Source organism: Puntigrus tetrazona, chromosome 18 (assembly GCF_018831695.1).
Source record: "Puntigrus tetrazona isolate hp1 chromosome 18, ASM1883169v1, whole genome shotgun sequence".
Classification (NCBI taxonomy): Eukaryota; Metazoa; Chordata; class Actinopteri; order Cypriniformes; family Cyprinidae; genus Puntigrus; species Puntigrus tetrazona.
Genome location: NC_056716.1, coordinates 6303215 through 6318787, shown reverse-complemented (window position 1 = coordinate 6318787; position 15573 = coordinate 6303215). Strand labels below are relative to the sequence as shown.

The window sequence follows — 15573 nt, the reverse complement described above, 5'->3', positions numbered from 1 at the left end:
TTGAGTGGCCTTGCGTAAGGCTACCTTAGCCTTCTGCCATGCCCGTCAACACCTCTGCACTAACTGAGCAGCAGCTGGAAGCCGGACCTCAGGATCCTGCTCAGGAAACAGGGGAAGGGGGAAACCAAATTGGCACTCAAAAGGAGACATGCGCAAGGATGAATGATATTGGGTGTTGTGTGCAAATTCAGCCCAGATCAAATGGGAACTCCAGGCAGAATGGTTGTTGGAGACCAGGCATCTTAGAGTCTTTTCAATGTCCTGGTTGACCCTCTCAGTCTGCCCATATGACTGAGGGTGAAACCCAGAAGACAAGCTAATGGATGCTCCAATTAGACGTCTGAAAGCCCTCCAGAACCGAGAAGTGAACTGAGATCCCCTGTCGGAGACCATATCTTGGGGAAATCCATGGATTCTGAAGACATGTTTCACTAGTAGGTCTGCTGTCTGGCCTGCAGTGGGAATCTTGGGTAATGGTATGAGATGACATGCCTTAGAAAATCTGTCCACCACAACCAGAATTACTGTGTTACCTTGAGAACTTGGTAGACCTGTAACAAAGTCCAATGATATATGTGACCAGGGGCGTGTAGGGATGGGTAGTGAGTGCAGTAAGCCTTGAGGGTGGGTTCTGCATTCCTTGTTCTGAGCACAAACTGTACAGGCGCTGACAAAAGCCTGAACGTCTCTCTGCATATTGGGCCACCAAAATCTTCTCTGGATGAGTCTCAGCGTCTTTGTGCTCCCAGGATGGCCCGAAGGGAGAGAAGCATGGCCCCACTGTAACACATCAGAAAGCATGGGGTTGGGCACAAACAGATGACCTGGAGGGCAGTTACCTAACCGCCACCTCAAATCCCCACTGGATAGATGACACCACTCTGGAGTTGGGTATGATTGGTTCGGGTCTGCCCTCTACCTCAGGTGGGTCAAACTGCCTTGAGAGGGCATCAGGCTTTACATTCCTGGAACCTGGATGATATGAGGGTAAAGTCAAAACGGTTAAAAAAAAAATAGGGCCCAACGAGCCTGGCGGGAGTTCAACCGCTTGGCCTCCCGGATGTACGTGAGGTTCCTGTGATCCGTCCAGATAAGGAATGGGTGTTTAGCGCCCTCCAGCCAATGTCTCCATTCCTCTAGTGCCAACTTCACAGCCAGAAGCTCCCGGTTACCAATGTGTAATTCCTCTCAGCGGGGAGAAGTCGCCGAGAGAAATACGCACAAGGGTGGAGCTTGCCATCACTCCTTGCTCTTTGTGACAAAACTGCTCCGACCCCAACATCTGAGGCATCCACCTCCACTACAAAGGGCAACTCGGGATCTGGGAGTGTGCGGATGGGGGCAGAAGTGAAGCGCTGCTTAAGCCGGAGGAAAGCTTGATTAGCCTTATCAGTCCATTTAAATGAGCCTGATCCCTTCTTGGTGAGAGCAGTAAGGGGTTCTGCCATAGAACTAAAGTTCCTAATGAACCTCCTAAAAACGTTTGCAAACCCCAAGAAGCGTTGGACCTGTTTGACAGAGCATGGTTGGGGCCAGTTCAGCACTGCCCTAAACTTATTGGAGTCCATCTGGATACAGCCCTTTGAAACAATGAATCCAAGAAAAGAGACGGTAGACACATGAAATTCACTCTTCTCTAGTTTGACAAACAATCCATTAATTAGCAGTTGAGACAAGACAGATCGTACATGTTGGACATGTTCTTGATAGCACCGGGAGAAGATAAGAATATCATCAAGATAAACGAATACAAACTTGTTTAGCATATCCCGTAGAACATCATTAATAAGTGGCTGAAATACTACTGGTGCATTGACTAGCCCAAAAGGCATTATCTGATATTCATAATGTCCGTTGGGGGTGTTGAAAGCAGTCTTCCATTCATCACCAGCTTTTATCCTAACAAGGTGGTAAGCATTTCGAAGATCAAGCTTTGTGAAAATGGTTGCCCCCTGTAGGAGTTCAAAGGCCGTAGTCATGAGTGGCAGGGGATAGCGGTTTTTTACCGTAATGCTATTAAGTCCACGATAATCTATGCATGGCCTAAGACTACCATCCTTCTTTGCTACAAAAAAGAAGCCAGCTCCTGCTGGCGACGTAGATGGGCGAATTAATTCACTGTTAAGTGCTTCTTTAATATACTCCTCCATAGCAGCTCTTTCAGGGGCTGAGAGTGAATACAGTCTCCCTCTAGGAGGACAGGTTCCTTCAAATAGATTGATTGCACAGTCATAGGGTCTGTGAGTTGGCAGGGAAGCAGCACGCTTCTTGCTGAAGACTTCAGAGATCTGTATATTCTGGGGGGACTCGAGATAACTGAGAAGACAACACTGAGTTACTAGAGGTCACAGGTTGAAGTTTGGGAATAGTTAGTACCTCTATGGATTGGGCTGTTGACTGGAGGGGAGCAGGCAGTGACTTGGGAGTGTCTGGTCGAGAGTCCAGAGATGTCTTCGGGAACTCGGAAAAATAACAAAGAGAAAAGGTCTGAATCTCCACAATTAGTGCCCCAAGCAATTAATTCTCTATATGTCCAATCTATGTGTGGGTTGTGAAGAGACAGCCATGGGTAGCCAAGAATCAAAGGGAACTCTGGTGAGTGGATCAAATAAAATTGTATCCTCTCATTATGGTTATTAGTCAGCATGTGGAGAGGTGGTGTGTATTGGCTTACCTGGTCAGAATCCAGAGGTCTCCCATCCAATGCGGTTATGGTCAAAGGTCTTTGGGTTATAAGGGGCTGAATTCTCAGGTGTTTAGCCAAAGCATAGTCCATAAAATTTCCTGCAGCTCCGGAGTCAATGAAGGCCCACAACTTGTGATGTTGGTTACCCAGATGCAGTGAAACATGGAGTGAAACCCCGGAGACTGCCGGTCGGGGGAAGTTAATTACTCTCGGCAACTCTCGTCCAAGGAGAGGGGGGGTTGGACTTTTCCCATTAACTCAGGGCAGTTGAACCTGAAATGATCTGGTTTTCCACAATATAGGCAGCATCTCTCCCTCATGCGATGGTCTCTCTCAGCTTGTGACAACCTAGCCCTTCCCAATTGCATGGGTTCCTCAGAATTCATAGAAGGTGTTGGTGATTCAAAGGTGCTACTAGAAATTCGGAACTCTGACATTCCAACGTCCCTGTGGTGTTCCTGTCTGCGGTCTCGAATGCGGTTGTCTATTCTGATGGCAATGGCTATGAGGGACTCCAAGTCAGGAGCTGGATCACGAAATGCTAGTTCATCCTTTAGTGCAGGGGAGAGACCATGGTGAAAAGCTGCTCTCAGGGCCTGTTGATCCCAACCACTCTCTGTGGCTAAAGTGCGGAATTCAATAGCAAACTTTGCCACGCTCCGTGTTCCTTGAGAAATCTGAAGTAGTCTGTGGTCAATATCTCCTCCACTAGGGGGATGATGAAATACTCTTCATCTCTGCAACAAACAGATCAATATTGTCAGTGAGTGGTGAGTGGTGGTCCCACAATGCTGTTGCCCAGTCCAACGCCTTTCCTGTAAGGAGAGTGATTATGTATGCCACCTTGCTGCTCTCAGTTGGAAAACTGTTAGGTTGTAGACCGAAAGCTAGAGAACACTGAGTAATGAAGCCTCGACTCCTCTCTGGGTTCCCATCATATCTCTCTGGTGCAGGTAGCTTGGGCTCAAGTCAGTCCGTGGAGGTCTAGAATGATCTGTTGGCGTGGATTGAGTGGTAAATGCTGGATGGGCAGACAGCTGACTTAACTGCTGAAGGATCTCAGTTAACATCTGTTCATGTTTGTGGACCATAGAGGCTTGGTCAGAAAGAACAGCAAGGATATGCTCAGCACTGGAAGTAGCATCTTCTGCTGGGTCCATCTTCTTGGTTCAGTCTTGCTGTGATGGGGTGCCAAGCACTGGGATCGAACACGGGTCTTTCGGTTGAGGTTTTTCTCACTGAGCCATAGCAGAAATGTAATTTAGTTGGACCCAAAAGCAGAGGAGTAACATTCAAAAGGCTTGGATTGCTGAACAAAAAGGTGTTTACTGGGTATTTTACAAAGTACAACAAAACTCAGAATCCTAACTTCCACAAAAGATACAGAAAACAAAAAGGCAGCAGAATACTTGCGTAAATCAAAAAAACTGCTTTTCTCGGGAACAAAAACATCCATTGAAGGTCCAAGACTGAACACAATTGACTGAGAGAAGCATGCTTAAATAGACCAGTCCACAGGTGTTACAAATGAACCTGATTAGCATTCACACAAAGAACTGTATACACCACAGGAACCACCTAGTGGCTGGGAGAGTCACTGCATGCTAGAGTCTTACAAGTTTTAAACAAGGAAGTTATTTTTCTCTTAAAACCAGAAAAAGACAAATTCACAGAGTAGCGCTACCATTAAGGAATTATCCGTAACAGGACAGTAACAAGATAAAAGGATTCTACAATCCTTTCGAACATTCATTTCGAACATTTTATATTAAGGGTCCAGAATAATACATTATTAAATTATTAATTAACAGTTAATTTGTTAACAATTAAGCATTAGTAGAACAAAAACACACTTAATGACACAATTAATGATTAACTTAACATGTTAAGGGTCTTAAATTATGCATTAGTTAAGCATAAATAAACTTGTAATTTATGATTAACTTGTTTACTATTATGCATCAGTTAAGCTTAAACACATGATTATAACACATGATAACTAATGATTATCTGAACATATAGCAATGGTTTATTAGCCATTATTTACAAATTAACATATTAAAGACACACATTTATCTGAATGTACAGTAACCACATTTTAGCCATGATGTAAATATATTTCACCATCTATTATTGTAACACTGAGACTGACAGTGGAGTTGGGGATCGAAATGCAGCCTTTATTTAAAGACATTAGGAAACTAGGAAACAGTCAAAGGTTAAAACACAGGAACAAGACCCAGAGGAATGACTGTACAATAATTAGCCCCAAATAGTCGGCATGGGCAATACATGACAAAACCAACTAATGAGAACAAGACACATGGAATCAAGAAATCAATCAGAATATGACATATGCATCCTCAGAACTAATGAGAACATCAGACACACAGACACAGGTAGCACATGACATGACATGGCGGGCAAGGGACACATAGCAAATAGTCAAAAACATATGGCAAGAGTCCAGGGTGGAATGCCCTCTAATGTAGATTGTGACATATGTTTACAAACTAATTACTAATGCCTCTTAATCTTGAAACAATGCTTTATAAATGGCAAAATTACTTTTATTAATGTATGTATAAATGATTAACCATAGTGTATAATATATATATATATATATATATATATATATATATATATATATATATATATATATATATATATATATATATATATATTGACCTTACAGTCTGGTTAGTCATGTAATAATGCCACATGTAATAATCTAGAACACTGTCTAACACTTGATGGCTGCTCTGTCAATTTTTAGTTAGGAACTTTGGTGTGCAGTTTGACACCAATCATCTGTAAAACTGCATTTTTCCATCTCAAAAATATATCGAAATTAAGACCTATGCTCTCAACGTCAAATGCAGAAATGTTATTTCATGCATTCATGACCTTCAGCTGGTCCAAAACGCAGTTGCTAGAGTCCTTTCTAGAAGTAGGAAGTATGACTATATTAGCCCAGTTCTGTCAACACTGCATTGGCTCCTATCAAACAAATCGGATAGATTTAAACATTTTGCTAATTACTTATAAAGCCCTGAATGGTTTAGCTCCTCAATACTTGAGGAAGCTCTTATCACATTACAGTCCTGCATGTCCGCTGTGTTCTCAAAACTCTAACTGTTAATCAAAATTGACTGGAGGCGACAGATTTTCCTATTTAGCACCCAAACTCTGAAACAATCTCCTAATGCTGTTCAAGAAGCAGACACACTCTGTCAGTTTAAATCTAGATTAAATCTTTTTAACCTAGCCTACACATAACACACTAATAGGTTTCTATTATTTAAATCCATTAAAGGATTTTTAGGCTGCATTAATTACAGTAGATCAGCTGGAACTGGGAACACTCCTCATAAAATGCGTTATAGTTGTTACATTGTAAAAAGAATGGCATCTACACTAATATAGTGCTGGGCGTCTGGCCAGAGGAGAACTGGCCCCAACTGAACCTAGTTTCTCCCAAGGTTTTTGACTCCATTCTGTAACGTAAGGGGTTTGGGTTCCTTGCCACTGTCGCCTCTGGTTTGCTTAGCTGTATTGTTAAAAGCGCTATATAAATAAAAGTGATTGATTGATTGGTTGATTGATTGATTGATTGATGATACTGGACTGGGAACAACTGTGAAGTTACTAGAGTGCTAATATTGTGTTACTCATGTGTTCTTGTATAGTTACACATTAATAATAGAACCATATTCTAAAGTGGTATCAAACGACAACATCACGCTATATTAGAGCTTAGAAGTGCCATACACACACACACACACACACATATATATATACACACACATATTTGACATACACCTAATTATGTGAGGTAATGAAAATTAAGTTGTTTGGGAAAAAATGGATATAGAATTGAAATGTGTCATGTGAATAATGAATTGTTACCAAATTACCCATATATATGTATCAATCAATCAAGGAAAAGATTGTTGTCAAGCAGCACACCTAAGTTCCTAACTGCTGAAATATATAAATATATAAATGTATATGTATATGATGTATAAAATATAAATGTCATGGATACTTGACATATATATATATATATATATATATATATATATATATATATATATATATATATATATATATATATATATATATACACACACACACACACACACATACACATGCACACACCATACTTCTGACAGCATGAGAAATCTATTTTGGTCAAAAAAATCATTGGCTATGTTCTCACTCATTCAACCATATCAAATAGGTCTATAAGAGTACAAATTCTGTATCAGATCATTTGCATTTGGTATTTCCTGTAGAGCACTAACATGATTCTCTTTCTGTGCATACTCCTCCTTTTCTATCAGCTTCATACAAAGGCAGAAAACACTCTTTGTCAAACAATGGGAGACCCTAACTACCCGCTGCTTTCCAAACATGGCGATTTAACTATTGGAGGGATTTTTGCAATCCACAGAAAGGAAACATTACCTTCTTTTGAGTTTATACAAAAACCTCAACATCTGTTATGCTCAAGGTTTAAAGCAGCATCTAGAAATTCCTTTTCAATAAAAAACACCAATATTATATTGTGTTTTGAGTTTAAAGCATATGCAAAAATATAGAATTATCCTTTATTCTCCATCTTATGTTGTTTAATATTTTTGTGTAGTCTACTAATTCAATGTTTCATTTTACAGCGTGAATGTAAGAGATTTTCGTCTGGCACAAATCATGATCTTCGCAATTGAGGAAATTAACAGAAGTAAAACTTTACTTCCAAATGTTTCTATTGGATATCGAATATATGATACTTGTGGATCAAGATTATCTACAATGAGTGCAACTATTGGAGTGATGAATGGTCAGGACTTTGGACCAGGAGACAAATGCAATGGACTGCCTCCTTTACATGCTATCATAGGAGAATCAGAATCTTCTGCCACAGTGATTCTGTCAAGAACTACAGGGCCTTTTAAAATTCCAGTGGTAAGCAGCAGTAATACAAAGTGTTTGACAGTTAACATATGACTGTATCATTGTTTTCTCTGCTTACTGTTTCAGATAAGTCCCTCAGCTACATGTGGATGTCTCAGTAATAGGAAAGATTACCCCTCTTTCTTCAGGACTATTGCTAGTGACTACCACCAGAGCAGAGCACTTGCATACATAGTCAAGCACTTTGGCTGGTCTTGGGTTGGAGCTGTGAACAGTGACAATGACTATGGAAACAATGGAATGGCTGTATTTCTTAAAATAGCCCAAGAGGAGGGTATCTGCATAGAATACTCTGTGAAATTCTACCGAACAGAGACAGAAAAACTAAAAAAAGTGGTAGACACAATTAAAAAAGGCACAGCAAAAGTGATTGTTGCATTTGTTTCATTTCCTGAGATGGGCTTACTTATTGATCAGTTAAGTATTCAGAATATTACAGGATTTCAAATGATTGGTGTGGAGTCATGGATAACTTCAAAGAATTACATTACTACAAATAGTTTTCATTCACTGGGAGGGTCACTTGGATTTGCAGTAAGAAAAATTAATATTGAAGGGTTTGCAGATTATGTTCTAAAAGAATTTTGGGATACAGCTTTTCCATGCTCACAAAGTGAGAGGAATTCTTCTCAATATGCATTAAACTGCAACAGATATGAGGATCTACTTGCACTAAAAAATTATAATGAAGATGTAGCTGAACAAAGATATGCAAGCAATGTCTACAAAGCAGTTCATGCTGTAGCTCATTCGCTAAACAGTTTACTCAAGTGCAAGGAACAAGAAGGTTGTGAGAAAAGCCTGACAATACAACCACATGAGGTAAAAGACAAAGATAAACAAAAATAAAGGGAACAAAAGAGAAAACATTAGTTTTCATTATTATATATATATATATATATATATATATATATATATATATATATATATATATATATATATATATATATATAGTATAAAAAGAGTTCATTTGCAAATACCAATAACTTGATTTTTATTTTAATTCATAATGTTTTTTAAGATTTTTAATATTTTAATTTTTATGATTTTTAATAAATCAAACTGCAGTTGAGTTGTTTTGAGTAAGTTATAAAACTTAAGTTATACAGGTAACTTAAAAAATATTCCACATTTCCTGTTTTAGACTTTTTAGAGTTAAAAAAACTAAGAAAAACACTTGTAATCTCTTACACTTCTTTGTAATCTCCTCAATGTACAGTTACGATGTAGATGCCTGACAAATGTTGTTGTTATTGTGATCATAGTTTGTATTGATGTGATTACACAAAATAGACAGAGCTCTTCCCTCACCATTGTAACACGCTACTTTTGCAAGGTTCCAGGAAAACGTTTCAGCATTTATTTACCTTTTATAACCTGCAGAAGTTTTTTTTTTTTTTTTTTTTTTTTTTTTTAATGATCATTCTAATCATTTTTACATAGCTTTGATGAAATTCCTTTTAGCTACCGTGTCTTGCTTTGTCCCCTGACCTGAATACAGAGAGCTGATTTGCTAAAATGGTCTTCTGTTCAAAACATTTTTAAAAAGTTAAAAAATTAAAAATGTTCTTTTCTTTTTTTGACTAGGTGGTTCAGGCTCTGAAAAATGTAAATTTCACCATAAAGATGGGAGATCAAGTGTGGTTTGACAGCAGTGGTGGTGCAGTCGCACAATATGAAGTTGTGAACTGGCAGCGAGACTCTGATGGATTATTCCAGTTCAAATCTGTGGGATACTATGATGCCTCCATTCCTCCTCTCCAACACTTAGTGCTTGATACAAAAAATATAATTTGGGCTGGAGGACAGTTGCAGGTAAATACCTATAACATGTTTGTGCTACTTTAAAAATATTTATTCATATTCATTCATTGTAGTCTATGTATTTCTAATGCATTTTATTGCATGAAGAGTTTCATTTCTGAATTGTTTAGAAAACAGAGTGATAAATAGGGATAAACAGTGTCCTTAGACTACATTTTATGATGTCATGACACAAAATGAAGAACAATACCAGTATACAATTTTACGCTGGTTAAAGGAACATTATGAATGAAACATGCTTGACAACATCAGTATCTAAATTAATAATTAAACAAATAGTCTTAAATACTTGTGCAGAACAAGATTTTGCTAAGTTTGACATGTTCCTGGATCAACATCTTTTTGACCAAAAAGTGTCATGGATACTCATTGTGATTAACAACATTGTGATGAACCAATCAGATCTGAACAACCAGTTTAAAGTTTAGGCTTAAAATCAGTGCTTGTATATCAGTGTCATTCATCTATAATTTTTCTGATTTTAGGAATTACTCATTGGTAAAGTTAGGTTTAGGTGTAAAGATATGGTGAAAATTACATTTTTGGATAGAAATGTTGACCCAGGAACACATAGAATCAGCAATATCAGGATGTGTGGTATATGTCAGTTTTTTCAGGAATATTGACACCTTTTTCATTTAAAGTAATTTTAGATTTTAACTGTGCTCACTGCTCAATGTTCTTTTGAAAAACCCAAGTACATTACACATGTGCAGTTGGAACAAAACAAAACAAACAAACAACAACATTACAGCCTTTGATAAAGTCTCTTTTCAAGATTGAGGGCAAAGATTTATATGCAGACATGCCCATTCTCCTCCCACCCTCTTCTGAACTGGAGGTTATTCCCATGTCTGTTGTCCTCGCGGTCCTAGAAGTTTTGATCCGGTATGCATGGGTATCACACACCATTCCTGAAAACCTTAATGCTTACAAATAGCCACCCACCCTCCTTCTCCTGCCCCTCCTGTCTCCTCTGGCTCTGCAGCTCCTCAACTACTGCTTCCTGTCAGCCTTTCAGCTCTTTGGGATCACAGTGGGTCTGCCAGCCTGCCAGCTGGCCTAGCAGCATTCTGGCTTGTCTCCCTTGTCTCTACCCCCAGCCTTTAAATCCCGGACTCTGCCTCGGCCTGTCGCCCAATCAGCTCCACTATGGCTCCTAACTCCCTTATCTCCACTGTGGCCCACCAGTCCACTAGTCCATCAGGACCCTCGTCCACAAGTCCCTCATCCCTCGAGCCGCACCTTGGTCAGTCATTGACCATCTACCGCCTTGGGACTTCACTCCTCATTGACTCCTTGTCTTGTTCCTATATGCCTTTGGGGAGGGGAGAGTACTTTCATACCGTTGGACTGCTTTTTTGTGTTTTCTACGTGTGTGTGCTGTATATTATCCTTTGTGTGAATTCATTAAATGCTGTTTGAATATCTGATATCTGATAGACCATATTTTTCAACAATATGTATGCATTTCTCTTTTTTTAAAGGATTGTATTACATTTAGGTGAAAATACGCAGAATAGTGAACCAAAGCTTGAAGCTAAAATGGCAAATATCTCCACAGCTAAAGTAAATTTTCTAGGAGAACTTACATAAGCTGGAATAAATGTTATTAATACAGCACAGAATATCAGCATGCAGTTGGAATTCAAAAAGTTTCTGAAGATACGACACCATTGGAGTTATCCTAAATTTAAGACTGTTTTTAGGATTTCTGGTCAGGTTAGGATACTGCTATAATACACTTGTCCTATGTGTAGTTAATAATAAGATAATAATGCAAATTCAAGTCCAAATCAAAATCACCATTGTTATTTAACAGAAGATTATAAATTTAAGATGTAATATAGTCCCCCTATATTCTGATCATGATATGTATATATTTTTTTTGCAGAAGCCAAAATCTGTGTGCAGCGACAGTTGCCCCCCAGGCACTAGGAAGGCTGTCCAAAAAGGAAGACCTGTCTGCTGTTATGACTGTATTCCATGTGCAGAAGGAGAAATCAGTAATGAGACAGGTAATCCTCAGTTCATCTTAAAGTTCTGAAGAGAAATGGTTAGTTGCTTTTATACTGTTCAAAAAAATATTGTTTTCTTCTGTCTTTAACTAGTAATTATATCTTCCTTTCCAGATTCAAATAACTGCAAGCAGTGTCCCAGTGAATACTGGTCTAATGCTGAAAAAGATAATTGTGTGTTAAAGAATTTAGAGTTTCTTTCATTCACAGAAGTTATGGGTATAGTGCTTGTCTTTTTCTCACTATTTGGAATAGGAATAACTGTGCTTGTGGCAATTCTAATTTACAGCAAGAGGGACACCTATTATCAAAGCCAACAACTCAGAGCTGAGTTTTCTACTGCTTTTCTCTTTGACTCTTTGTTTCCTCTGTTCACTTACTTTCATTGGGCGGCCTACTGAGTGGTCCTGTATGTTTCGTCACACAGCATTTGGCATCACTTTTGTCCTCTGTATTTCCTGTGTTCTGGGAAAAACAGTAGTGGTTTTAATGGCCTTTAAAGCTACACTTCCAGGAAGTAATGTCATGAAATGGTTTGGGCCTGTACAACAGCGACTCAGTGTTCTTATCTTTACACTAATACAGGTCCTTATATGTGTGCTTTGGTTAACAATATCTCCTCCATTTCCCTACAAAAATATGAAATATTATAAAGAAAAAATCATTCTTGAGTGTAATTTGGGTTCTAATATAGGTTTTTGGGCCGTGCTGGGTTACATCGGCCTACTTGCTGCCTTGTGCTTTATTTTGTCTTTTCTGGCGCGCAAGCTGCCTGATAAATTTAATGAAGCCAAATTCATTACATTCAGTATGCTGATATTCTGTGCTGTATGGATAACATTTATTCCAGCTTATGTAAGTTCTCCTGGAAAATTGACAGTTGCTGTGGAGATATTTGCCATTTTAGCCTCAAGCTTTGGTTTATTATTCTGCATATTTGCACCTAAATGTTATATTATTTTGCTTAAACCTGAACAAAATACAAAGCAAAATATCATGGGGAAAACAACTTCTAGGTCCTACTGAGAAATATAACATCTTAATTCCTTGCTCAATCATCGCCTTGGAATTATAAGGTTATTTCTTCTGTCTTTTGCTTAAGTTAAGCAAAAGACAATGCTAAATATTTTTTTCCAGTGATAATGTTAATTTTAGGTAGAATTAAAGTTAATAATCCAAATAGAAATATTGCAGGAACAGTTAAGAGAGCTAACGTTACTTTAATCTATCCATCTAATCTATCTGACCAGGACTAAAAGCACAACATGGCATTCTCTTCAGATCAGTAGTGTATGGCAGAGATAACATGCTGATGTGTTTTGTTGTAATTAAGACCCCATCATTTAAATTGTTGACTACTAAATTATTAATTAAGGTTTAATATTGTAAAATGTAAGACATTTTAAGAATTTAAACTGCATGAATATTTCGCAAATAATTATTCATGTCTTTAGCAACCCAGACTTACCCAGATCTAATTGTTGCAATAGCAAACTCTCCTGATATTTTAAGAACAATTAAATATAATAATAATAAAAATAATAATAGAAAAGCATAGAAAACTTCATATTCAAGATTTCAATATATACTAAAAACTATAATTTTCAGCATCTTCAAAAACATTTTCATCCACCATCAAATGACAGTGACACTTACATTTCATTATGTACAATAATTGCTCAGCAGTAAAGCGACTCAAGCCAGAAAAATATTTGCTTATGATTATTTGTTTTATTCATGCACTAATTATGAGTCACAAATAACATTGTCATTATGTTTTAAACAGTGCCACTTTGCAGAATAAAGGAGAATTGCACTCAGTGAGCATAACCCTAGTACTGTAATTTGTGTTTTGCAAGGAAGACCCAGGAAATGGCTTATATGGACAAATGAAACCGACTACAGCTCTGAATAACATGCAGATAGAAATGACTGATGAAATGTGGAAGATGATAAACACACAAATCAACACAATGCAACACTATTTGAAATCGATATTTCCTATCCATGTTGTTAGGAGCAACTGTTTTGTAACTAATTTTGAAAAGTACATACAAAATAAATTAATAAATAATCACCCATGTGCACACATTCAAAGCATGCATCTTAATGACGGATAAATATTTTTATTTAAAATTATTTTAGCTTTAGTTTAAAGGGATCAATTGATGTCTCTAAAAGGAACATTCATTTGTGTATTTGGTGTAATGCAATGTGGTGAGACTATTTCACTCAAACGGCTCTTTACCAGGAAGGATCAACTCAAGCGAAATAAAATACAAGACAAATTCTTTGGATTTTTAGCTTGCAAGGATTGCGCTGTCGGTTGCAAGCGGGAGAAAAGCAGGTTCCCTTTCAGTCGGTCACTCCGAGTCACGTCGGATGACCGTCGAATTGGGATCTCGCTTCTAGAGACCAATCTTCTTCAAGTGTATCTAAACGAGCCAATTGAAGATTGGCATGCGCTAATCGCATCCAGCTGCCGCTGATTACAGCGCGGGTATAAATAAGCAACGGGTGCAGCGCATATTCAGCTTTTCTCTTCGGAGCCGAGCGTGACTGTTCTGCTCCAAAGACGATTTACTAGTGTTGGAGCATGGCGTTTCAGCGGAGGTCGATTTCCTGCGTCGAGTGGATTGCCTCAATCAGGCTGCACTACCCCCTGTTTGTGTGCAAAACGGCTATCCCCTGTTGCCTCAGCACTAAAAGAGTATTCGCGGGTGAGTCTTTTTAAAGACGACGTTACGTCTGGCAAACTCGACGCGTCTTGGAAGACAGCGTGGGTCTTGCTTTAGACGACGTACACCCGTGTGTTTCTGGATGCGGTTGTTACCTGGCGTTAGGTGGTCACAATCGTTGCCTCGTGTGCCTGGGCTTAGTACACTGAGGTGGCGGTTGTGGATGAATCATTTCCTTGCGGGAGGTGGTCATCTCGGAGTATTGGGCGGCTCTGTCACCTTGAAAAAGGGGCGGGGGCTTGTTTGCTCGACTTGGTTCTCATCCTGGCTGCAGACAGGTGCTCTTAGGCTCCCCCTGATGATCAGAAGTCAATCGCATCGGAAGGTGAGCCAGACATATCTGGAAGTGAAGATCCGGTTTGCTCTGCGTCTACCAGGCGTTGAATACTGGATACAGACATAGAAATGGTGGCTATGCTTGCCCAGGCCGCCGAGGTGATCGGGATCAAGTGGAAACCTCCACCGCTTCCCGGGCCCTTGAGGCTGGATTATTGGTATTTAAGGGTGGCTGGCGCTGGTTCTCAGGGCCCCATCCTGGTACCTTTCTTCTCGGAAGTGCATGAGGAGCTTGCACTTCCAGCGGTGCAGCCAGGGGGCATACGGTGATACCTTGAATGCCCCCATGTCCCAGACCGGCCTCTCACGGCGATGCATTGGAGAACTTTGCCCAGAAGTTCTCCGCTGCCCAGAAGCAGACTGAGGTGACTAGGAAAAAAGAAACATCCTGACTCGGCGTGCAGCTGCTGCCTCCACCCAGCCGCCGATGGCCGCCTCAGCCAGCTCATCGCCGAGGGTGCCCCCTGCTGCCGCCCCCGCTCCCACGCAGCCAACGCAGCAGCCCCCATCTAGGCAGAGCCTTGGAGCTGGCAGCAGGGCAACCACCCAGCCTGTCCAGGCTCCTGCCAAACCTGGAGGAAAGCGCAGGTGCAAGAGGCCCTCAGATTCGGGGATGGAGGGAGCTGCTCTGCTGGGCAGAGAATCTTGCCGCTGACCTCATGGTCAGTGCTACCTAAAACCTCGACAAGGGCAGTTTTCTCTGTCTCTGGGTCCCCAGGGAGAGCAAGGAGTTGAGCGATCCAGTTCCGCATCACACTCGCGCTCTCTTCTTGGGCTAATATGCAGCAGTGGGAAGACTGGGAGGACAAACCAATGGCCTACCCGCCTCACTTCTGCGGGGATGCAGGTAAGAGTTGCACACACTCAAACCCCGCTTCGGACCGGCCACGAGTGTTGAATCTGTGAGAACCGGTGAGGGCTGGGAGCCATGTAAAGTACCCCAAGAGGACTTTTGTGTGTATTTCCACGGCATAGCCTTAGAGCCCTGTGTTTC

General features: G+C 40.0%; 1 protein-coding gene across 1 annotated transcript; it reads left to right on the top strand.

The window, feature by feature from the left end:
• The first annotated feature begins 6993 nt into the window (after positions 1–6993).
• On the top strand, positions 6994–12531 carry LOC122362601 (extracellular calcium-sensing receptor-like). Its single transcript, XM_043264139.1, is given in 7 exon segments — positions 6994–7202; positions 7366–7654; positions 7730–8485; positions 9251–9478; positions 11382–11505; positions 11620–11803; positions 11805–12531. Coding segments are annotated over 7 exon segments (2517 nt in total).
• The last annotated feature ends 3042 nt before the right edge of the window (positions 12532–15573 follow it).